The sequence below is a fragment of the Cnephaeus nilssonii genome (assembly GCF_951640355.1).
Source record: "Cnephaeus nilssonii genome assembly, chromosome: 5".
Classification (NCBI taxonomy): Eukaryota; Metazoa; Chordata; class Mammalia; order Chiroptera; family Vespertilionidae; genus Cnephaeus; species Cnephaeus nilssonii.
This window is the reverse complement of record NC_137076.1, coordinates 102,082,972-102,106,110: the sequence shown is the minus strand read 5'-3', so window position 1 is coordinate 102,106,110 and position 23,139 is coordinate 102,082,972. Positions and strand designations below refer to the sequence as shown.

At 37.9% G+C, this 23,139-nt stretch overlaps 1 protein-coding gene across 3 annotated transcripts; it reads right to left on the bottom strand.

Moving 5' to 3' along the window:
* Positions 1-559: 559 nt before the first annotated feature.
* Positions 560-23,139, bottom strand: SPDL1 (spindle apparatus coiled-coil protein 1). Of its 3 annotated transcripts, none has more exons than XM_079772608.1 (12): positions 23,011-23,139; positions 18,254-18,435; positions 15,914-16,090; positions 12,926-13,120; positions 11,932-12,081; positions 11,740-11,838; positions 11,554-11,664; positions 9,048-9,188; positions 7,167-7,270; positions 6,402-6,589; positions 3,037-3,367; positions 560-1,132 (listed from the first exon to the last, which is right to left on the bottom strand). In XM_079772608.1, the coding sequence occupies exons 2-12, from the start codon at positions 18,410-18,412 to the stop codon at positions 985-987; spliced, it is 1,803 nt and encodes a 600-aa protein (XP_079628734.1). In that variant the 5' UTR covers positions 18,413-18,435; positions 23,011-23,139; the 3' UTR covers positions 560-984. The 3 variants fall into 3 exon arrangements, with proteins under 3 accessions (XP_079628734.1, XP_079628735.1, XP_079628736.1); XM_079772609.1 differs by having other exon boundaries at positions 18,254-18,432; positions 23,011-23,118; XM_079772610.1 differs by having other exon boundaries at positions 1,027-1,155.

Here is a 23,139-nt window from a genome sequence, read left to right as displayed (position 1 = left end):
ATTAGTTAAAACCCTAGATAGAACAAAGACTGACCTCCCCCGTTGTAGAATTCTGTAGCAGACAGTTTTCAAACAAACTGTGACATTGGCTCCTCCTTGGGTCTCCACCCTGACACCTTTTGGACTGCTGATTTTGGACTTGCCAGTATCCAATGCATGTAAGCCAATTCCTTAAAATAAACCTCTCTGCCTCTTTTTATACAGTATAGACCAGCAATTTTTAATTGGTATGCCACAGCAGAAACACTGATGTGCTGCAAGACTTTATAAACATGCAATACCTGACTATTTAGTCAGGGGCACTGACCCCTTCCCTTAGATTGTCAAATAAAAAAATGACCACAGTCAACACAACAATAGCTATCTGTTGTGAATGAATCAAAATTATACTCCCCCCTTTTTGTTAGATCAGCAAAAAATATATTTTTTGGTGTGCCACAGAATTTTAGTAATTAGACTATTAGTATGTGTGTCATGAGATAAAAAAGGTTGAAAATCACTGATAGAGTAATACACCCAACTATAGTATATATGAAATTAAGTTATAGACCAGTCTATAATCATTTAAGGGAAAAATAATCTTTATTTAGAAAGTTTAGTCAAAAATACAAAGATGAACATAGGTACTTTAAACACTGACAAAATCCAGTTACAATATAATATATGGCTCTGATGGTACATGGTAATATCACTTAAAAATCCATATACAATGCGACAAATAGATTTATAACAAACCTTCCTTCATTTAATAGTTTATTTACACAGACGCTCCATGAAGGACCATCACGTAAAGAACTCTCCTGGTTAGAATCACAACCAAATTTAGAACATTTGGTCAAAACAGTATGAACATGCCAGGTCCTGGCACAGTGAGTAGAAAGAAATAACCTACAAGGTGGTATACTTCAGATGAAGACAATCTTAATTCACCTCCAAAGCAACCTTTTGGGCAAGTGTTACTTTACTCTTATTAAAGATCAGTCTTTACTGCTGAGCGCACTGAGTCTCTGGAGTTGATTTAGAGGACACGTATAAAACAGGGTGTGATTTCTTACAAGTTTTCTTTTCCAATTTTCTTGCAGTTTCTTTTTCTTCTTTAACTTCTGTTTGAAGCTTTGATTCAGCGGCTAACCTACAGGCATTAAAGCACCCACTCTGAATTCAAATGTGGTTAAGAAAAAGAAAGAAGAGAGCATTCTCTAGTATAATGGGCCTCTAGTAAGTATGGTGATTTTTTTATTTATATAAGGAAAAACATTATAGTTGACTCTAATACCATTAAGAAAACTAAGTCACTGACTCTCTGAAAGAATATTTTATGACAATAGATTAACTTTTTTAATGTTTAAAGAAATATCTTTAAGGTTGATAAAAAGTCAGGGCAAAGCCTAAATTAAAGAACTAAAATATAATGAGGGTGCCTATCATAATAAGCACATCTAGTGAAAAGATTTACAATGCTGTAGCAATAGTTTAATGTTAACATAATATACAAAAAAGCAAAATGCATGAGGTAAAAATAACATGAGATCCTGGGCTGCATAAATAGATGTGTATTTGTCTCATAAAAGAAATCAAATTGAGTTTCAACTAGCAGAATAATAATTTAAGAAAAAATAAACAATGATGAGATATTTCTCTTCCACTTATTTTCTTACCTTTTGACCTCTATTACTTTAATATTTTTTTAAGGCTCTTAAAACATGAGTTCCTATAGTTATACACATCTAGACATTTTCTATTTTAGTCACAAAATCAAATATGCAGAAACTAGAAGCTTTGAAGTTTTGATATAAAACAAAAATGAACTTACTTTTGCCCTGGCCGGTTTGACTCAATGAATACAGTGTCAGCCTGTGGACTGAAGGGTCCCAGGTTTGATTCCAGTGAAGGGCACATGCCCAGGTTGCAGGCTCGATCCCCAGTAGGGGACATGTAGGAGGCAGCTGATCAATGATTCTCTCTCATCATTGACGTTTCTATCACTCTCTCCCTCTCCCTTCCTCTCTGAAATCAATAAAAATATATTTTTTTAAAAAAATGAACTTACTTTTGATATTTAAAAATGTCAAGACAGGTATCAAAGCCCATACTTAAAGGCTTAGGATAAATCATTTAAAAAGCCATAAAAAATTTTATCAAAGTTTTCCAAAAGGCTGAAATTTCTTAGACCATAAGAAAGCCATTTTAATAGGCAAGTTGATTTTTCTTTAATCACCATTCTCTTTTTTTCTTTTCTTTTAATAAACTAGAGGCCCGGTGCAAGAAATTCATGCATGGGTAGGGTCCCTAGGCCTGGCCAGCGATCAGGTCCAATCGGAGCCTTCCGACTGCCAGCCAGGGCTTTCTGTCCCCTGGCTGCTGGTGATCAGGGCTGATCGGGGCCTTCTGGCTGCCAGGCGGGACATTCCTTCATTCCCTGCCGCCTCCTGGTGGTCAGCGCACATCATAGCAAGTAGCTGAACTCCCGGTCGGTCAAACTCCCGAGGGGACAATTTGCATATTAGCCTTTTATTATATAGGATTTTTATTGAAATCAGAGAGGAAGGGAGAGGGAGATATAGAAACATTAATGATGAGAGAGAATCATTGTTCAGCAGCCTCCTACATGCCTGCTACTGGGGATGGAACCAGCAACTCGGGCATGTGCTGTGACTGGGAATTGAACCATGACCTCCTGGTTTGTAAGTCGATGCTCAACCACTGAACAACACCAGCCTGGCCTGGTTCCTATTGAACCAGGAAAACAATAACTGTACACTTATCCAAACCAACAAAATGTTCAGAGGTATTAAACTGTGTTAATTGTTTCATGAAACAGAAAAGTATAACTTTAAAACATAATTTCCTTATTCAGAAGTGCTTTCCCCTTGCAATCATTTAGTGTTTCTTAAAGTTTTAAAAATGTTGAAAGTAGATAGAAGTTATACTGCATGTAACACTAAGAAAATAGATGAAGAAACAGCACAGTTCATGCAGTCATAGAGAAGAGACGGAGAGAAGTGCTGGTTGCCTTGAATAAGAGAGGACACTGACCTGTGAGAGTCAGGAGAGTTTCCACTTCTTTCACTTATGGCTGGAACTTCTACAAGTTTCACACATTTCTTTTCCTTCGTTGGCTGAATATTCACGGTCAGGTTTTTGTGAGGAGAGAGAGTAACTCCTGGTATGTTTACAGAAACTGTCTTTTCTAACTGTAAGTTGTTAACTTCTAAGTTGCTAGTACAGGACTGTGCCTCCTCTTTCTGAGATGGTGATCTAGAAACTTCTTCCCCGACAGCACTGTTAGAACATACGTTGTTAGGGGTGGTTATATCCACAGGCAGTACCTCACGCCTCTTTTTGAGTACAGGCACTTCAATTTTCTCTGAGAATAAAATCATTAAAAGTACATCCAGTTAATAAATCAAAGACACAATCCACATCAAGAGGTAGAACTAGTTATATAGTTTTCCTTTCTGTCTTTTATCTTTCTTTGTCATGGACTCCATTAACTTTGTCTTTTAAAAGTCATCTGCCTGTCACTTTCTTCAGGAACTCAATATATCTGTCTCTAGGAATGAACACTTCAATGTTCTTTTCTGGTATTGTGGTAAAGGTTGTGTGGGGCTTCACAGGATCACAGTGTGAAGATGAGGAAGGATCCCATAACTAAGAGTCAAGGAATCCAGGTCCAAATCCTAGTATACAAAGCACTCTGCAGTTGGATGACCTTGGGCAAGTATTTAACCTCTCTGAGATTTTCTTTATCTTTAAAGTGGGAATTAAAAGTACCCACCTGATTCAATATTGTGTTTTGTAAGGATGAAGTGAAAATAAAACACAAAAACAGGTCAAATTGTCTGAATATAACTTGTGCCTATTAGCCTCCCCTACAAAATATATTCAAAACCTGAGTACTTCTACCATGGATACCTCCCTAGTTCAAACCATATTATTATGTCTCACTGCAGACTACTACAATGCCCTTCAAGCCCCATTGCTTAACATAACACCACTCCATTCCCTATGCAGCTCCACATCCAGTCACAGTTGCTGGCGCCCAGGACCGCGGGACGGGAGGCTTGACCCTCTCCCAGGCCGCAGCCCCAGTTGCTGGACCATAGGATGGGCAGCCTGGCTGGTCCCCACTCCTCTCTCGTGAGCTCATTTTGTGCCTGGCTGGTCACCATTCCTCTCCCCAGGGTTTAGTGTCTGAGCCATTTCAGAGTTATGGCATGAGGGCGTGATGACCATTTGCATATTGGCTCTTTATTATATAGGATTATTTCCCCTTTCTCTTTCACTGCTCCTTTAAAATCCACATCATCTAGGTTTACTATACTGCCTCAAGTCTCTTTGCTATGTTCATTCAGTTCAGCAACCTTTGAAATTGGAAATGGATTAGTTCTTAATTAGGAGCCTATGAGATTAGGGAAAGAGAAGCATTTTTAACTAAAAACACCTTACTACTGCTGACAGCTTTCCCATTATTGTTGAGAATATCTCCAGTCATTTGAAACAGTAATGAAAATAGTGTTACACATGTGAACAGTGTAGGCACAAAAACTGCTGGAAATCTATAACCTAAAACAAGTAACAACACTTTTTTTGTATAAGAACCATCACATTCTTAGACTTATTTACTTGTGGCATTTTATATCTTAACTAGGGGCCCAGTGCACAAATTGGTGCTCCTTGAAAGAAACTGTGGGCTGAGAGGTTACGGTAGGCACAGGGGCAGGTGTAAGCCCATCCTCTGCGCCCCCGCCCGGCCCCTCCCACTGTGGCCACTGGTCCCCAGTCTGCCGGCAGCCCCGCTACCACTGCCACCATTCCCACATGCTGACAGCGCCGGCCCTGCTCGCACCCGCTGATGGCACAGAGTGATTGGGGCCGGCACCAGCAGCAGGTATAAGCGGCGGCTGCTGCCCCAATCGCCCCTCAGGAACATGGGGAGATGGAGAAGCCCTGAAGGGCGATCAGGGCCGGCAGCCACTGCTTGCACCCACTGATGGCACCAAGTGATCGGATCGGCGCCAGGCACAGGCAGTGGGTGTGAGCAGTGTCTCTGGCGCCGACAGCAGGTGCAAGCGGGGCCAGCGCCAGAAGCAGGTGCGAGCACCGGGTGGGACCACGGCACGCAGGAGCAAAGAATTTTCAGTAACACCTAGGCTCCCCCTGATGACAGACCAGCCCACCGCCTTGGTCTGGCACCCCTGCTCACATGCTCCACCATCCAGCTGCGGCCAACACCCGCCATGTTCCGCACATGCCCCCTGGTGGTCAGCACACGTCATAGCGACTGGTTGTTCCACGGTTCGGTCTATTTGCATATTAGCCTTTTATTATATAGGACTAGAGGCCCAGTGCATGAATTCGTGCATCAGTGGGGTCCCTCAGCCTGGCCTGTGGGATTGGGCTGAAACCGGCTCTCCGACATCCCCCAAGGGGTCCCAGATTGCAAAAGGGTGCAGGTCAGGCTGAGGGACCCCACCGGTGCATGATCGGAGCCATTGGCCAGCTGGGGAGGGACTGCGGGAGGGCTCCAGGGTGTGACCAGTCTGTCTTGCTCAGCCCCGATCGGCTGGATCCCAGCAGCAAGCTAACCTACTGGTCAGCGCATATGTCCCCTGGTGGTCAGTGCACGTCATAGCAAGCAGTTGAGTGGCCTTAGCATATCATTAGCATATTACACTTTGATTGGTTAAACAGCTGACCAGTCGACCAGACACTTAGCATATTAGGCTTTTATTATGTAGGATTTAGGTATAGTAAAATCACTCTCTTTAGTGTATAAAATGGGTATTTTCTATCTGAGTGATTGTACTTGCTAGTTGCCTTCTAATATTTGGTTCTACTATTCTTCCTTAATAACAGAATCCCCAAGATTTCACTGGGAACATGGACTTGAGAAAAAGACTGCATTTCTCAGCTTTACTTATAGGCAGATGAGGCCATGACTAAATTGTGCTCAAGATGTATACTGACAAACAATGCAAATGAAGTCTAGATCCTGACTCTGGCCAGTCCTGGAATGCCTCCTCCAGACTTGTATGAGGAGAAGGAATAACTACCTATCCTGTTTAAGTCTCCATCATTTTAGGTTTTCTATAAAAAGCATTAACTAATATAGCTCCCAAACATAAGTTGCCTCAACAAAATTGAACTCTTTGGCATTACATTACATGCTGCAGTCTTAAGTGAAAAAGTCTCAAATCTCAAGGTTCTCTTATACAGATACCCAAAAATAGCTATTATATTCATGCATACCTAGTACCCAGTTCTCTTTGAATTTTCCTACACATTTTGTAGTAGTAAATGCTTTACCATAAATACAATTCTTTTGTAATGGGATTTGTATAAAAATGAGCTGTAGAGATTCTCATGATTAAAAGACAAAATTTATAAGACATACATACCTTCAGGTTCATACTTTAGTTTTAACTCATCTATTTTAGCTCTCAGTTTCATATTTTCACTCTGGGAAAACTGGAGGCATCTTTCATTGGCAAAAAGTTTCCGCTCAATATCCAGAGCCCGCTGACTCTCAAATAATGCATTCATTCGTTGTATGGACAATTCCCCTTTAGTGCTTTCATTTTCTTTGCTATATCAATAAAAAAGGGGAACCAAGGAATATTAAAATTACATAATATAAATGTGTTGTCGTTAGTGCAAATCTTTATTATATTTTAGAACTTAGTCAAAAAATATATTTTAAGCTTTAACAATGGCACTTTTAAATAAAATAAAAACCCCATGCTTTCTCTAAAGAAAATGAACAAAGGGGGGAAATGTTCTTTTCACATTTATTCATGTGTGAATAAATTCCTTTAAATTTAAAATTATATGATATTCTTGAAAAATTTAGATTATAAGAACATTTTCTACGTTGAACTTATTTTCACTTACCAATCTAAAATGCTAAACTTTACAAAGAAATAAAAATATTTAACTATTCATTAAAAGTATTTTTTCTTCAATCATCAGCACTAATTAAATCTTAACTAAATCTTGCTTAATGCCCAGAGATATTTTTGTTACTTAATGCCCAGAGATATTTTTGTTACTTTACCTTTTTGGAATTTTTTTTGGCAATATTAAAACAAAAATATGTAGTCACTAATACTACTTATTATAAACAAGTTAAGAGTCTCCCATCTTTCTATCCAACCAACACTTACTTTGAATTGTCAAGCTTTATCTGAAGTAAATCCGTGTAATAGGTAGTATCTTTCAGAGTACCAGAGTTGTCTGAAGGCTTAGATTCCATACTTTCATATAAACTCTAAATAAAGCAACAATCCTTATTAATTAAAATAAATAACAAATTAGGTTAGCAAAATGTTTATTAATAATATCAGCTACCATTTATTGAATGCTTATCCCATAGCAGGCACTGCGCTAACAAGCACTATCCATTCAACTCACTTACCTTCTGAACATCCCTCTCATACACATAAGAGAACTGGTTTAAGATGCCACAGGCAAGTAAACTGAGAAGCATCTGAACCCAGATCTGTACCCAAAGCTAAGGCTCCTAACCATACCTGCATCCTCTGATTTCCCTCTCCTTTTAAAGTAGAAAAAATAAATATTTCTGAGTTTAATTCTGGATTTTATGACAAAGCCATAAAGTAGAAAAATTTTAAAAAGAGTGGAGATCCTTAATTTTGGTGCCCACTCTTCTGAGATTCTGATGGAAACCCTGCAAGATTTCTCTAGGGTAGCCCTAACTGGTTTGGCTCAGTGGTCAGAGCATCAGCCTGCAGACTCAAAGGTCCCAGGTTTGATTCTGGTCAAGGGCATGTACCTTAGTTACGGGCACATACCCAGTAGGGAGTGTGCAGGAAGTAGCTGATCGATGCTTCTCTCTCATCAATGTTTCTAACTCTCTATCCCTCTCCCTTCCCCTCTGTAAAAAACCAATAAAATATATATTTTTTTTTAAAAAAAGATTTTCTAGGGTAAAAATATATAATACTGCTTAAAAACTTGTGAACAATTTTAAAGATTGCAGGCTAAAACCTCCTGGTTAAAGCCATAATTTTCAAAGTATAGTGCTAAGCCTGCTGGTGGCCCACATAAGCCTGACAATTGATATACTGCAAATTTAACCAAAATTGTAGTCAACAGTTCTTTTAAGAGGAAAAAAAAAGGTTACATACACTTAAAATTTCATAATACACTACTGGCTACAATTTAAAATGCCCAAGAGGTTAACATTTTTAAAATCTGTCATTTATAAACTTTAGTTATTCAGTTAGTGAGAAGATATATATACTCTCACAGTTAATTTATAAATTTAATGTAATTCTAATAAAAAATACCAACAAAGTTTTTTTGAAGCTACATAAGATGTTCATAGAGAAAAACAATCATGCAAGAGTAGCCAAGAAAATACTGAGCTGGCCCAGACAGTGTGGATCAGTGGTTGAGCATGTACCCATGCACCAAGAGGTCACTGGTTTGATTCCTGGTCAGGGCACATTCCCAGGTTGTGGGCTTGATCCCCAAGTAGGGGGTGTGCAGGAGTCAGCCAGTAGATGTTCCTATCTCTCTATTGCTCTCCCTTTCTTTCTATAAAATCAATAAAAACATTTTTAAAAATGGAGCTGAACAGCATTGAAAAATAATTAATTACTGATAATATGCAACAGGAGGAACAAATCTCAACTGACAGAACATTGAGTTGAACAAGAGAAATATAATAAACGATTCCATTTCTCTGAAGCTCAAGACTATTTGTATATCTAATGCTGATAAATAAAAGAGGCATGTTAAAACTCATTGAATTATACACTAAAGATATGGGCACTTTAAGTTATAACTCACACATAATAACAAGTATGAGGAAGGTTAGTTACTCTGACTCTACTAAAAGAAGAAACAGTCAAAACCAATGAAAAGCAAAAAGAAACTAGAAGAAAAAAATTAAATATTGGTCAATCTCAACTGAAACTATATGTTAATTATATAACAAAGAAACCTATTCAAGTACAAAGAAAAGTATTAAGATATTCAATCCAAAATTTAGCTCCATTTTTAAAAGGTGTTACACATACCTTAAATTTCTCCAGATTTCTAATTTCACTTAAGAGATGTTTAATTTCACCATTCTTCTGCTCCAACATGGCAAACAACCGTTCCTGCTGCTCAAATTCAGTTTGAGAGCCTTTCATTTGTAACAATGTGGCGATTTGTAACTGGAAAAAAAATTACCGCCCCCCCCCCCCCCAATAAAAGTGAGTGAGGGAGAAGATTCTGATAACTATATTTTTTGTATAATTCATATTTTGTACTATATTATTTTGAACACATTTTGTAAATTAATTAGCTATTTCTAGTCTAATAATCTAATAACTTGGAAACATTTACACCAGTAAATATAGTTACTTATTTTGACTACTTATGAATGATATCCGAAGTTAACAATTATTTGTACTTCTGTGAGACATAATTGAACTGCATAGCTGTGTTCTGGAAGCATATCACCTAACTGGTAAATAGCCTGGACAAAGGCTGCACTCTCATTAGGGTTTCTCAAAAATTTTAATTAACTTCAATAGTATTAAGTGGGAGAAATTATTAAGCTACTTACATTCATAAATGTGAGATTCAGAAAGCACAAGGATGGAAAGCAAAGGGTAAAGGGCAATCTAAGGATATTAAGGAAATATTCAATATAAATATAAATTTATTTTTTAAGAGCAGAATTAACTTATCTAATTATGACCTCACCTAAACCTAAAGTTGCATAGCAATCGAAAGGAAATTAGCTAAAATCTATACCTAACATTTCTTTCTCCCTTCATATATTTCTGAAGTTCTGAAAAGTGCCAATTAGTTTAAATACAATTTTGAATAAAGTAAGCAATGATATGAGGGAGCAGGAATAGTTTCAAGGAAGATGACTTCTAACATTTTAAAGGATCCACTTTTTGTTCCTGCTTCAGACTGGAGGCTAGATGCATTTAGCCTAAAACAGTGATGGCGAACCTATGACACGCGTGTCAGCACTGACACGCGTAGCTATTTCTGATGACACGCGGCCGCATGCCGAGGATGAAACATTTGCTGCTCCTGAGGATGAAACATTTGCGACTAGAGTCTTGGAGTTAGTTTTTTCCTCAAAGTGACACACTACCCGAGTTATGCTCAGTTTTTTGGCGAAGTTTGACACACCAAGCTCAAAAGGTTGCCCATCACTGGCCTAAAAAGATCTAGACTGCTAGTGGCATCTCAACATAGTTTGGGATATAATTGGAATGTTGGTTAATAGTAGGAGCTCAACAAATATTGAAAGAAAAACAAAGAGCAAATGTGAGAAAATTTACAAAGAAATCATTCCCAGAAAATGGAGAGCCTCAGTAAACCAGGCAGCAGAGTCAAAAGTCTTAGAAATAAAAGCCATGGCTGTTGTTTATTAAGTAGCACTTCCTTATTTGCCAAGCCCCATGAAAGAATTCTTCTATGCTTACATTTAACTCCAGGACAATTGTAGGAGGCAGATTCTATTATCTCTATTGTACAGATTAGATTACTGATGCTCTGAAAAGTAAAAATACTTGTCCAAGGTCACACAGCTAGCAAGTGACAGAATGAGGATTCAATCCCAGGTTCTTCAAACACCAATGTTTAATCACTGACCTCCCTATTTCTTTGGTAGATCTCATTATCCTCAACAAAAAGCAGAAAGCCTTCCAGTCTTTGAATTACTACCTTAGCAGAGTTAGACATACAGATCAGGGATCGGGACTCCAAGGCTGGTATAACACTGAAATCTTTCCAACTTCTACATGCTTTTCTGTTACCACTTATTTGCCTAATATGATGACTAACAAACCCTTAAAATTAAAAGGGCCTATACACTTGACTTGAGGAATTGTAAGGAAAGGCAATTCAAATTTTGCCCTATATATAAGCTTTTGCGGGAGAACTAAAGGATGAGAGGACTACTTTTAGTTTAAGTAGAAATCTCAGGACTATGCTAAAAAAAGACATCAACCCAACAGCAAGAAATAAAAACATTTAATTCTTCCTTTTCCAATCCACAAAAAAAGATTTATACCCCTCTGGTAAGACTAGTGAGTAAGTATTATAAAATCAAACAAACAGTGGGTACTAAATATACTACAACTAAACCTTTATATAGTTTTAAAAATATAGATGGATCTTTTGCTCAATTTAAAAATACTGATCTTTAAAATCATGCAGTTCTAGAAATAACGTTGTAAGTACACTCATTGAAGGAAAAGGTGCTTTCTTTGATGTATCAGTACATGTAAAACTGATACAAAAAAGGTTTATTAGCCGAAACCGGTTTGGCTCAGTGGATAGAGCGTCGGTCTGTGGACTGGAAGGTCCCGGGTTCGATTCCGGTCGAGGGCATGTACATTGGTTGCGGGCACATCCCCGGTAGGGGGCATGCAGGAGGCAGCTGGTCGATGTTTCTCTCTCATCGATGTTTCTAGCTCTCTATCCCTCTCCCTTCCTCTCTGTGAAAAATCAATAAAATATATTAAAAAAAAAAAAAGGTTTATTAAACCTTTGATGGTGATAATTCCATACCTTCATTCTTTGCATCTGTTCTCTATTAAATGCATTTTGCTTCATTAGTGACTGATACTTGACTTTCATGCTGATAAACCTTCGTTCCATTGCTGCCCTTCGATCCTCCACCTAGAAAATATTAACGTTTAATGATGCTTGTATTAAGTGAAATGCCAATTTAATCAATGGAATGTTTGTAAGTACCTCTGCAAACAAAGAGTTGCCTTTACTATTGGGGTCCAGGGCTTGCTGGAGTGCTTGGTCTAATTGCACTTGAAGATCTTGATTTGCTACACGAGCTTTCTAAATTAAAAAGAAAACTTAGCTAATAGCGATTAGATTAGCAAGAAAACAACTTATTATGAATTTGAAAAGCTATTACTGCAATCATAATACCTCCAAGGCATTATAACAAGAAACCGCTTCTTTCTCTCGCTCCTCTTTTTCTTCTGTAAGCCTGTCGACCTGGCGCATTAGGTTAGAATTAAGAAGTTCTAGTTGTTCTAGTCTGTACTGCAGTTCATTCACTTCTTCTTTGAGGGTGGTCTATTCAATAGGAATTGAAAAAGAGGAAACTCTTGAATAATCTTTTATTTAGCAGCTGCTCAATTCATCTATCAGCAACAATTCACACCTAAAACTAAAGAACTAGTTAAAGGTTTTATAAAGTGCATAATGAAATAATAAAAATTACTAAATTTTTCAGCAGGGACGAAAAAAAGGCTCTAGAGACTATCTTTCTTTCCTATGAATTTAAGGCTTTAATTTTTAATTATCCTTAGCCTGCAATGAAAAAAACTACATTCATATGCATATTAACTTCCACTGGTCCAGCATTTTATATTGGGGTTTTTGTTTTGTTTTTATAAATTATACAAACTAGGATCAGAGTAAATGTCTCCAAATTATTCCAGAGGTTTCATTAATCTAACGATAAAGTCTGCCTTACATAATCACGTAATTTAAAGCTTTATTATGCATGAACTAATCTCCCTAAAAACTCTGTAAAACACTTTAGTTAGATAAAAGTTAGGCCAGCCCTCACCGGTTTGGCTCAGTGGATAGAGCGTCGGCCTTGGACTGAAAGGTCCCAGAGATTTGATTCCTGTCAAGGGCATGTACCTTGGTTGCAGGCACATCCCCAGTAGGGGGTGTGCAGGAGGCAGCTGAATGACATTTCTCTCTCATTGATGTCTCTAACTCTCTATCCCTTTCTCTTCCTCTCTGTAAAAAAAAAATCAATAAAATATTAAAATATATTAAAAAAAAAAAGTTAGGCCAAAAAATAATCCAGCCTTAAAACTAGCTCATAAGGATTATTACAAAAACATGTAAAACATATGCAAAAAAGGGGAAGAAAATCCGAGAACACATGTGCCATAAAAATTACCTTCATACTTTCCATTTCCGTCAGTTCAATTTGAAGAGCCAGCACCTCTGAAGACATGCTTTCATGCACACGTTCAGACATTACCCGCATTTCCTCTGATTTACAAGAGAGGAGTTCCTTCTGATGATCTATTTTGTGCTTCAGCTGCTTTTCACTAAGCCTAGCTTCATCCAATTCCGCTTTTAGTTTCTCTAACTAAAGTTAAAAAAAAAAAAAATCTCAAAAGGTAAATGAAGATAATCAGAACATACAACTGCAGTACAAACTGTCCTTGTACCTGCAGGATAACTACTTTGGAAGATAGTTGACCTAAACAGAACTATTTAATAACTTTCTAAAATGTCACATAGTTCTAAATCTTGGAACACTAAGAATACATAGCTTATAGAAGGGTGAAGTGTTAGGGTCAGGTCTAGGTTTAACTTGTGTCAGTTTCATTCCTCATATGTAAAACTGGTAAATTATTGTACCTACCATCACAACTCTCAACTGAGATCACGTGGGTAAAACTGTAGCATCATGCCTAGCATTCACTAAAGGGTTCCTGTTATCAATAAAAAGCTTTTACTTGTTGTTCAGTGTTATGATTATCATCTATATTGAATTATCGTCAATAGGGTTTCAGCATTCTTAGAATATATCCTAATATATTTTTAAAATATATTTTCTATTTAAAAAATTAGAGCCTCTTAGCTTGATTTGTTTTCCCTTTTCTACTTTCATAATGTAAAATAAAAATTTCAACTAAATGATTTATGTGAAAACATGGCCATCTTTCTTAAAAACATCACTTACTGCACGATGAGACTGTTGGGGTTTCAAATTTGGCCAAAGTTAGGCATCTTTTAAGATAGTGACATGCCTTGTTTGATAAACATACAAATAAGTCCATATAAGTAATCAGGGTAGGTCTGGATTCCTGATACCATTGGTGCTGTGTGAAGAATGAATGATATAAGCAGCAGTGATAGATGCAGGATACCATAGTAATTAGGAGAGAGATGATGGTGATCTGAACTAGAGTGGCAGTGGTATACATGGATGCTTTGTAAGTCAAACTCTTAGAACTTGTTGATAGGTTAAATATGGGAAATAAGTGAAAGATCACAAATAAAGCTCCAAATTATGGCAAGTGATTTGAGAACTTCAGAAAGACTGAAAATATTTTTTGACCGATTTAGTATTTGCTCCACCAAAAAGCCATCTCTACAATTGGCCTTGCCTCAATCTCTGAATATTTTCTAGATTACTTTTTTGTTTAGGGCAGATAATGAAAAATACTGCTACAATGAAAACAATACTGGGGGGAGGGGGTAAGAAGCACCATTATCAGTCATTGGTGTTTTAACTAAGATTAGTTCCAGACAAGATGGATTACTATTTGCCAGAGTGGTATGTGAGATGATTTTAAGTATTACACAAAAGAATATTTTAATAGTTATGTTTGTATTGCATATTAGAAAAAATATTACCAGTTAAAACACGCCATTTTACTGATATTATTACTTTAAAATGAGAAAATACTTAAAAATGCAATTTAATGAGAAATTAACAGTATAGATAGTACACAGATATAGAAAAATTTTAAAAGATGCCACATGAAACACTGAAAATTAGAAAACAGCCTTCTGAGAAATCAGGACAAAAGTCACACAAGTTTTACTGGAGAGGATTTTGAAAAATATGGACTATAAGAGGAGCCATCATAAAAGTTCTGGATTCTTGCCCTGACCGGTTTGGCTCGATGGATAGAGCATCAGCCTGCGAACTCAAGGGTCCCAGGTTCGATTCCAGTTAAGGGTATGTACCTTGGTTGCGGGCACATACCCAGTAGGGAGTGTGCAGGAGGCAGCTGATAGATATTTCTTTCTCATCGATGTTTCTAACTCTCTATCACTCTCCCTTCCTACCTTTAAAAAATCAATAATATATATATATATATATATATATATATATATATATATATATATATATATATATATAAAAAGTTCTGGATTCTTTACAAGTAACCTGAAGGGCTGTATAGATGGGGTGTCAAAAGGGAATGGACACTCACTGAACAACCATTTACTCTATATTTATGCGTGAAATGGAGCCAGTATTACATGCTGTTAGACTAAATGCAGCAACACAGCTTGGGAATCAGCTTCAGTTCAAATCTTGACCGATAATTTTCTAGCTCTGTAATTTTGTCCAACCTACTTTGTAGGCTTAAACAATGGTTTTCTCAACTGTCATATGGAGGTAATAATGGTACCTCCCTTATGAAGTAGTCATAAAAACTGAATCATGTGTTAGTTTATCTTCAATAAAGAAACTATAAAGTATCAATTCTGATGTACATACATTTATAAGAAACTGTTGTGGAATTACAGAGTGTATCACTAATTGTAGTGGAAACTAGAGGACTAGTCTTTCTGGAAGAGGGCTGCCATACTATCTATATATATAAAAGCCAAGCAACCAGAACAACGGAACAACCAGAACGACCGGTCGCTATGACACACACTGCGGCCAACTGGCCTGATTGGGTCCCCGATCAGCCCCCAGCAACCTCACACGGCCCCTCCCCCTGGCCGGCCCCGCCCCTGATCACCCTCCCTCCCAACCTCCCTGCCAGTCCAGCCTGATCGGCCCCCATCGGGGCAGGCAGGCCCGGCCAGAACCCACCCATGCACGAATTTGTGCACTGGGCCTCTAGTCCACTATAAGCAAGAAGGGCCATGCTGGTCACTAAACCAAAACTCTAACAAATATCCAGCTACAAAAATTAAATAATTGTATTTAAATAATAGAACGTTATTTATACAAATTCCTTAGGTAAACTCTTGTTTCTCAGTGTTCCCATGCCTCATATTAAGATAGGGCTCTTCTTGACCTCAGCTATTTTGCATAGATGGTACTAAGAAAAATCTTCATCACCTAAAGTTTACAGATTGCTGCATAAGCATGGAACATTTTTGTTCTGAAATACATAGATATCCAAACCTTATTTTTTAGTTCATTCATTTCCTGTCCATGGGTTCTGCTCAGTTGTTCTTCTAATTTCTCCAGGTGTATTTTTTGATCTTGTTTAATAGCTTCACATTCAGAACTCAAACTTTCTAACATTCGACTCTTGAGCTCAACTTCTCTCTGAAGAGTATATTTTTCTTGCTCATAATTCTGAAAGCAGATTCAATTACAATTCAATTGCATAAAAATAACTTAAAGCCATCACATATAAGCAGTTCTCACCTTCAACTGTTTCATTCCTGCTTTATACATTTGCTGCTTTCTAAGTAACAACCACATGTTAAATTTGGAATAAATTTGTAGCTAATCAATCTTAAAAAATTAAAAACCCCCTAAGGAGTATTTTGAGACTATATTCAAGTACATTCTAGGGATATGGTAATTGCTTTGAAACCTTGTCAAGGAAGTAAAAAGTATACCATGGCACATCAGTGTATTAAGTAATCTCTGCTAGGAAAAAAATATTTTAATACCACTTAAGTTTTCCTTGTGAGAATTATTTGGTTTGATAATGATATGCTCTAACTGTAGTTCTGAAGAGAATGAACAAACAGTGGACTAGGGGTAAAATGAAATACTAAGTCAGCTGTTACTTTTAGAATGTAGCTATATAAGGAATGTTCACAAATGACTCTTTGAATGAACACAGTGTTGAGATGAAAGGAGTATTTAATAAGACTTTTGCTTACTGACAAGAGAGCTTAAAGATAAAAGGGCCATTATTCAAACTCCTTTAACAAGCTTTAAAAAATAAGATAAAAAAGGCTGGTGTGACTCAGTTGGTCGGGTGTCATCCTGTGCACTGAAAGGTTGCCAGTTTGATTCCCCATTAAGGCACATACTGGGGTGGCGGGTTCCACACCTGGTAGGGGGCATGCAGGAGTCAGCTGATCAATGTTTCACTCTCAATGTTTCTCCCTCTCCCTTCCTCTCTCTAAAAATCAAAAGAAGTATTCTTTAATAAGATAAAATTAGATTAAATAAAAAGAGAAAATTAAAAAACAAGAGTTGCCATTAGTTATTTTTACCTGCTACATTTAAAATTTGAGATCAGTTTACATGTTACTGAGCATATACTAATTCCTTTTTTAGTAAATGTGTGCCAAACACTGGAGACACACTAGTGAACAAGACAGACAAAATGTCCTCTCTCATGGTGCTTTTACTCTGGAGATAATTTTAGCACTACATAGAATTAAGAGAGTGAATGATTGAAGACAATATACAGGTTGTCCCAAAAAAATGTATATACATTTTAACATCTGATAGCTCAATTTTTAAAACAATGTATTTTGATAAACACTGCCTTTATAATTATTCAAAGTGTGTGTATGCATTTTGGGGGACACCCTCCATAATCAGGGAAAAGCATCTCCACTGAGGTGATACCTTACAGAAACCAGAGGCTAAGAACTCAATCAATGCAAGTAGGATATGAACAACTCAGATGGAGGCAACAGCTCATGTACAGTCCATAAGGCAGGACTACTACAGTTAAGAACAAGGAAAAGTAGTTTGAGATAAGGTCAAAGGTTGGCAGGGTTTAGATCACACAGGGATCTGCAAACCCAGGTAAGGAGCTCAGATTCTGTTGTAAATATAATTGGAAGCCAGTGTATGTTTGTAGTGGGGCTGTCATATGATCTTTTGTATATTCTTCAATGACCAATTGGCTGCTAAGTAAAGAATGAATAGTATGAACAGAAATGAGAGAGGATGGTGGTCTGGACTAGAGTGGTAATAGTATAAAATAAATGTTTTGTAGGTCAAGTTCCTGGAGCTTACTAATAGATTAAATATGAGAAAGAAGGGACAAAAAATATTGAGTAAAACTATTACATTTCTGGCTCAGGCAACTAGATGAATGTTATTATATTTACTGCATAAGTTAAAGAAAATTGCAAGAAGAACCAACTCTTCTGTTTATATTAAGTTTGAGATGCCCATTTGCAGGCAATTGAGTACACAGTCTAGACTTTAGTGGAGAACTAAGGACTTGGTCCTAGAGCATTTAGATGTTACCCAAAGCTATGAAACAAGTGAGGCCACCTACGAAGAGTACAGACAAAACAAAATCTAATATGTGGTGAAGAGAGCAATCATAACTTAATTTTCCCAAGTCAGAACACCCTGGGTCAGAAAGAACATTAGGAATTCATTTAGTTCATTCCTCTTTATTGGGGATGGGGGTGGGTGGGAACTAGATCTAAAATCTTCAGAAAAGAATAAAAATAATATTTACAATAATCACTAGACAGCACAAATTTTCAATAGCTAAGTACACCTTTATAAACAGGAGTCTAAGAGTCCTACCTCAGTTATGGTCATCATTTCATTACGACATTTATCTAATTGTGCCTGCAATTCATTTTGGCTCTCCACTAGTTGTAAACCATATTGTGCAGCTTTTAGTCGCTCTTCTTCAGCCTCTTTGAGCTTGCGTCGAAGATCTGCGATTGTATCTGCCTCCATAATTTTTTCCTGTTTTTAGGCTACTGTAAATAGAGAAAATAAAAGTACTTAAGCTTAAACAAAAATTCCATATAATAAAAATTTAAAAATATAGTTACATATATATTTCAATACAACTGCCATATAAAAACATAGTATTAAAGATTTTCTTCCTGACTTTTAAAAAAATTATATTTTTATTGATTTCAGAGAGGAAGGGGGAGAGAGAGAGATAGAAACATCAGTGATAGAATCTTCAATGGGCTACCTCTTGCACACCCCACACTGGGGATCGAGCCTACAACCCAGGCATGTGACCAGGGATCGAACCATGATGACCTCCTGGTTCAAAGGTCAAAGCTCAATCATTGAGCCACATTAGCTGGGCTCTTCCTGACTTAAGTGGTCATATTTATTGTCTTGTTCTAAGAATGTCTCAAGATTTTATTACCTGATTTGAGACCGAATCAAACAGAGCAAAAAATGGTGAATATATTTAATTTTGCCTCTAAGAATTGCAGTATCAGGAAACTATTTAGTTGTTGTGTGCTAAGTTTCCTTAAATGCTAAGAAAAGGTGGGTCTCATAATTATATCTTTATACAGGTAATCAAGGTAAGAGAAGAATGAAAGAAATAAAGAAACTAATAAACATGAAAAGGCATTGTAAGAATATCATGCTCATAATTTTTCACAACAGTGTTAACTCCCTGCATAAATCATATTTGCCACATTAAATATGCTTTATTGAAAACAGATTCACTAGTATCTTCCTAGTTATTTGTAAGAGGGCATGCAAACAGGAACCATGTTCAGCGTAATTAAAGAACACTGCTGTCATTTTAGATTTTCAAGCAAAGACTTTATATATATAGAAACATTCCACTTTAACTAAACCTTACTTAACATCCTTTCCAAATTGGTGTCAGCCTCTTAGGCCAGACTCAAATCCAGCTGCCTTCAAAGAGCAACATGTCATTATTAAGGTGTTTCCTGATCTCTCCAGTCAATGTAGTCAAATATTGCTTAAATCCCTTATATGCTGGGCTCCATTCTGGACACTTCAGATACACTGGAGGTCAAATGGACAAAAAAAAGCTCTTCTTTCATTAAGCTTACTTTCCAGTGGGAGAAGACAATATATCATATTATATCTGCCTTCATAGTATAATTAATTAGAATTAATTAATTATTAGAACATAATAATTAGAAAGTAGCAATGGAGGAAAAACACAATAAGGGAATTTACAAGAGGTGGACGTGTTGTTACTAGGATGAAATTTAAAGTAAGTATTGGAGTGGGAGGAGGCCCTTAGGTGAATTACCAGTGTACCTATTTAGAAAAAGAATGGTCCAGGCAAAGGGATAGCATCTAAGACAGAAGGAAGCCCAAAGAATGAACAAGACAGAGTTTGAATCAGAAGACTAAATAGCAGAAAAATAGGTAGAATCAGGCCATTGTAAGGACTTGGGTTTCTACTCTGGGTGAAATGGGGAGTCAGTGAAAACTCTGGAATAGAGATCTGATATATTTAAAAAGGTCATTTGGCTGCTATGTTGAACAGTTTGGAGGGGAGCAAGTTGGATACAGAAAGACCAGGTGAGATAACTGCTCACACCAGGGTAACCACATAGGAAGTGAGAAATGGTCAAATTCTGCATATATTCTGAAGGTAAAGCCAACATGATTTTCTGATAAATGAAATGTGGGATGTGGGAAAAAGAGAAAAGTCAAAAATGCCTCCAAGGCTTCTGGCCTGAGCATCTAGTAAAATAGATTTGCCATCAGTTGATGCATTGAAAACTGTGAGTAAATATTGTTTTGGAAAGAAAATCAGGGGCTTAAGTGTTAGACATGAAATATGTCAAGTAAGCAGTTGGCTACATGAGTAGAAGAGGGATCTGGGCTGAAGACATAAACTGGGAGTTATTAGCATAAATCCTTGAACCTTGATATCACCAGAGTATGAGCATAATTAAAGAAAAGAGGGCCAAGGAATAAGCCCTGGTAAGAGATAGGGAAGAAGACAGAAAAGTATATTCAGGTATGACCAATGAGGAAGAATAAAACCAAGAGCATGTGTTGTCCTGGAAGCCAATAAACAAAAGTGTATTAAGGAGGTACATGTGACCAATTCTAGCAAATGCTAAGTCAAATAAGGGGAGAACTGAGAACTGGCCAACGGATTTGAATTCACAGAGGTCATCATGGCCTTAAGAGTAGTTTTGATAGATGGGGCAAAAGCCTGACTGGAATGAGTTGGACAAAGAATGGTAGGAGAACAGAAGACAGTATGTACAGTTCGGCTGCAAAGGAGAACAGATAAATGAGGCAGGGGCTGGAGGGAAAGCAAAATCAAACGTACTTTATTTTCAAGACAAAAATTTTAAGAAAATTTTATTAAAACAAGAAATTTTAAGAAAAATTTAACAGTATGCTTCTATGCTATTTGATAGATCGAGGAGAGAAGAAAAAGTTATAACATAGAAGACATGGAGGACTGCTGAAGTGATGAATAAAGATGAGGTCTAATGTACAGGAAATGATTTTATTTTATTTTATTTTTTAAATATATTTTATTGATTTCTTACAGAGAGGAAGGGAGAAGGATAGAGAGTCAGAAACATTGATGATAGAGAAATACCAATCAGCTGCCTCCTGCACACCTCCCACTGGGGATGTGCCCGCAACCAAGGTACATGCCCTTGACCGGAATCGAACCTGGGACCTTTCAGTCCGCAGGCCGACGCTCTATCCACTGAGCCAAACCGGCTAGGGCTACAGGAACTGATTTTAGACAGAAGCATGAATATTTCATCTAAAGTATGGGAAAGCAATGTCTATAGTTACAGACATTGATAAGTATGTAAATATAATGGTGGGAGTATGCACAAGTGCCCTTCTAACTACTTCAATTGATCTGTGAATTAGGAAGCAAGGTCTTTAAGAATGAAGATAAAAGAGGAGATACAGGGGTTTAGAAGAGAAGAAAAATATCCTACATTACCCAAGGCTGGCAGTTACTGCTCTGAAATGCAAGCCCTTTCCAAAGCCTGTACATGATGGGGCCAGCTGCTAACTGCTGCACTGTTAAAATATTTATACTTATTGAGGATTTACCATTTGCCAGGCACAGTGCTTCAAATGCATTATCTCATTTAATTCTCTTGATAGTCCTGGGTTAAAATTTACCAAAGAAAAACGAGCTAGCCAGCAATGTCCACGGAAGCCAAAATATTAGCTCTCGTTCATTCAAAGGATTTGCTGGAATTCCTATTATATGTCAAGTACTGAGCTATTGCTGAGAACACAATGGTGACGCAAAACTAGACAATAGCCCTATCTTTTTTAATCTCACAGTCTCTGAGTGGAAAGGCACTGAATCAAATAACTTAACTGTAAAGTTAAAACTGTGATTAACCGCAACAGGGAGAGCTGTACGATACTATCTGAGCCTAAAACACAGGGGCACTGTCCCAATCTGGGTAGTGGGGTGGGGGGGGGATCAGGACAAGAGAGATTTTCCTGAGGAAGTGGGTTTTCAGTAGAAGTCTGGTGGATGCGTAAGCGTTAAATATCCATCTGCAAAGAGAGGTAGACAGGGTTGAATAACAACTACAGCTAATATGTGCCAGATATTGTGCTTGGTGCTTTGCATACTTTATCTTATTTAATCCACTCGACAACCCCATGAAATAAGGTATTTCCCCCCTTTACACATGTGCAAACTGAGGCACAGAAAGGTTAAGTAACTTGCCCAAAGGTTATCAGCTAGTAAGTGGCTAAGTGAGATGGGAAGGAGGGTCTAGCTCCACAGCTGGATCCAGCTCCTAACCACTTCTCTGTTCTGCCTCTCGGAAGCATGGCCTGCACAAAGCATGGAAGTTCTGGGAATCAGGTTGCCGAGTTCTTACCCACATTCACTACTCACTGGCTGCATGACCAGAACATCTTATTTAATGTCTTGTTTTGTCATCCATAAAATAAGGACAATAACATGGACCTAACAGGGTTTTTGAGAAGACTGCATCAGCCAATGGCTGTGAAGAGCAGTTAGGGGAGAATTAGACACGCAGCTGTCTGGGACAGCGCTGTCCAACCAGAAATATAAAGCCAAGCCACATATGTGATTTTTAATTGTCAAGCAGACACGTTAAAAAAGGTTAAGTATCTCTGAAATTCATTTGAATAATATATTCCTTAACCCAATGCATCCCAAATATCATTTCAACATGTAATCTTAAACTTATTAACGAAATATGACTTTTGTATAGTCTTCGAAATCCACTGTATATTTCACTTTGATAGCATTTCTCATACTGGACAGCGCAGGTCTAGTGCCTGTTATTTTTCGGAGGCCCAGGCGGCCACCCAGGCCTTCCCAGTTCAGGCAGCATCCCGGGGGGCGGCGAGGCGGCCCAACGGAAAACTGAAACCGACTCGGGACCCGTGTGCAAGAACTCAGGGTTCCGCGGGAGAAGCTGTTCCGGCCAACGCCCCCGGCCGAGATCCAGGCCCCGGGTTTCCTAGGGCCCTCTCTTCCCCGCAGGAGCCCTTCAGCGCCGCTCCCCGCCGCTCCTCTCCGCACACGCACTTCCCTCCAGGCCCTTGGCCCCTACCTCTAGCACTCCTTTCCCCCGCTGCTGCCGGCGGCGGCCCGCGCTGAGTTCACTGCGCCCAGGTTCCTGAGGGTAACTCTACTCGCCACGGAAACACCAGCCGACGCGCACACCCACCTTCCGGGTAAG

Bases quoted from the DNA above. Each gene is read 5' to 3' on its own strand.
- SPDL1 (XM_079772608.1), bottom strand. From the start codon at position 18,412: ATGGAGGCAGATACAATCGCAGATCTTCGACGCAAGCTCAAAGAGGCT. The intron at 11,839-11,931 runs GTATTATGATTG...TTTTTAATTTAG, and splicing joins CTTGTTATAATGCCTTGGAG to AAAGCTCGTGTAGCAAATCA. The intron at 11,665-11,739 runs GTACTTACAAAC...AATATTTTCTAG, and splicing joins GCAACTCTTTGTTTGCAGAG to GTGGAGGATCGAAGGGCAGC.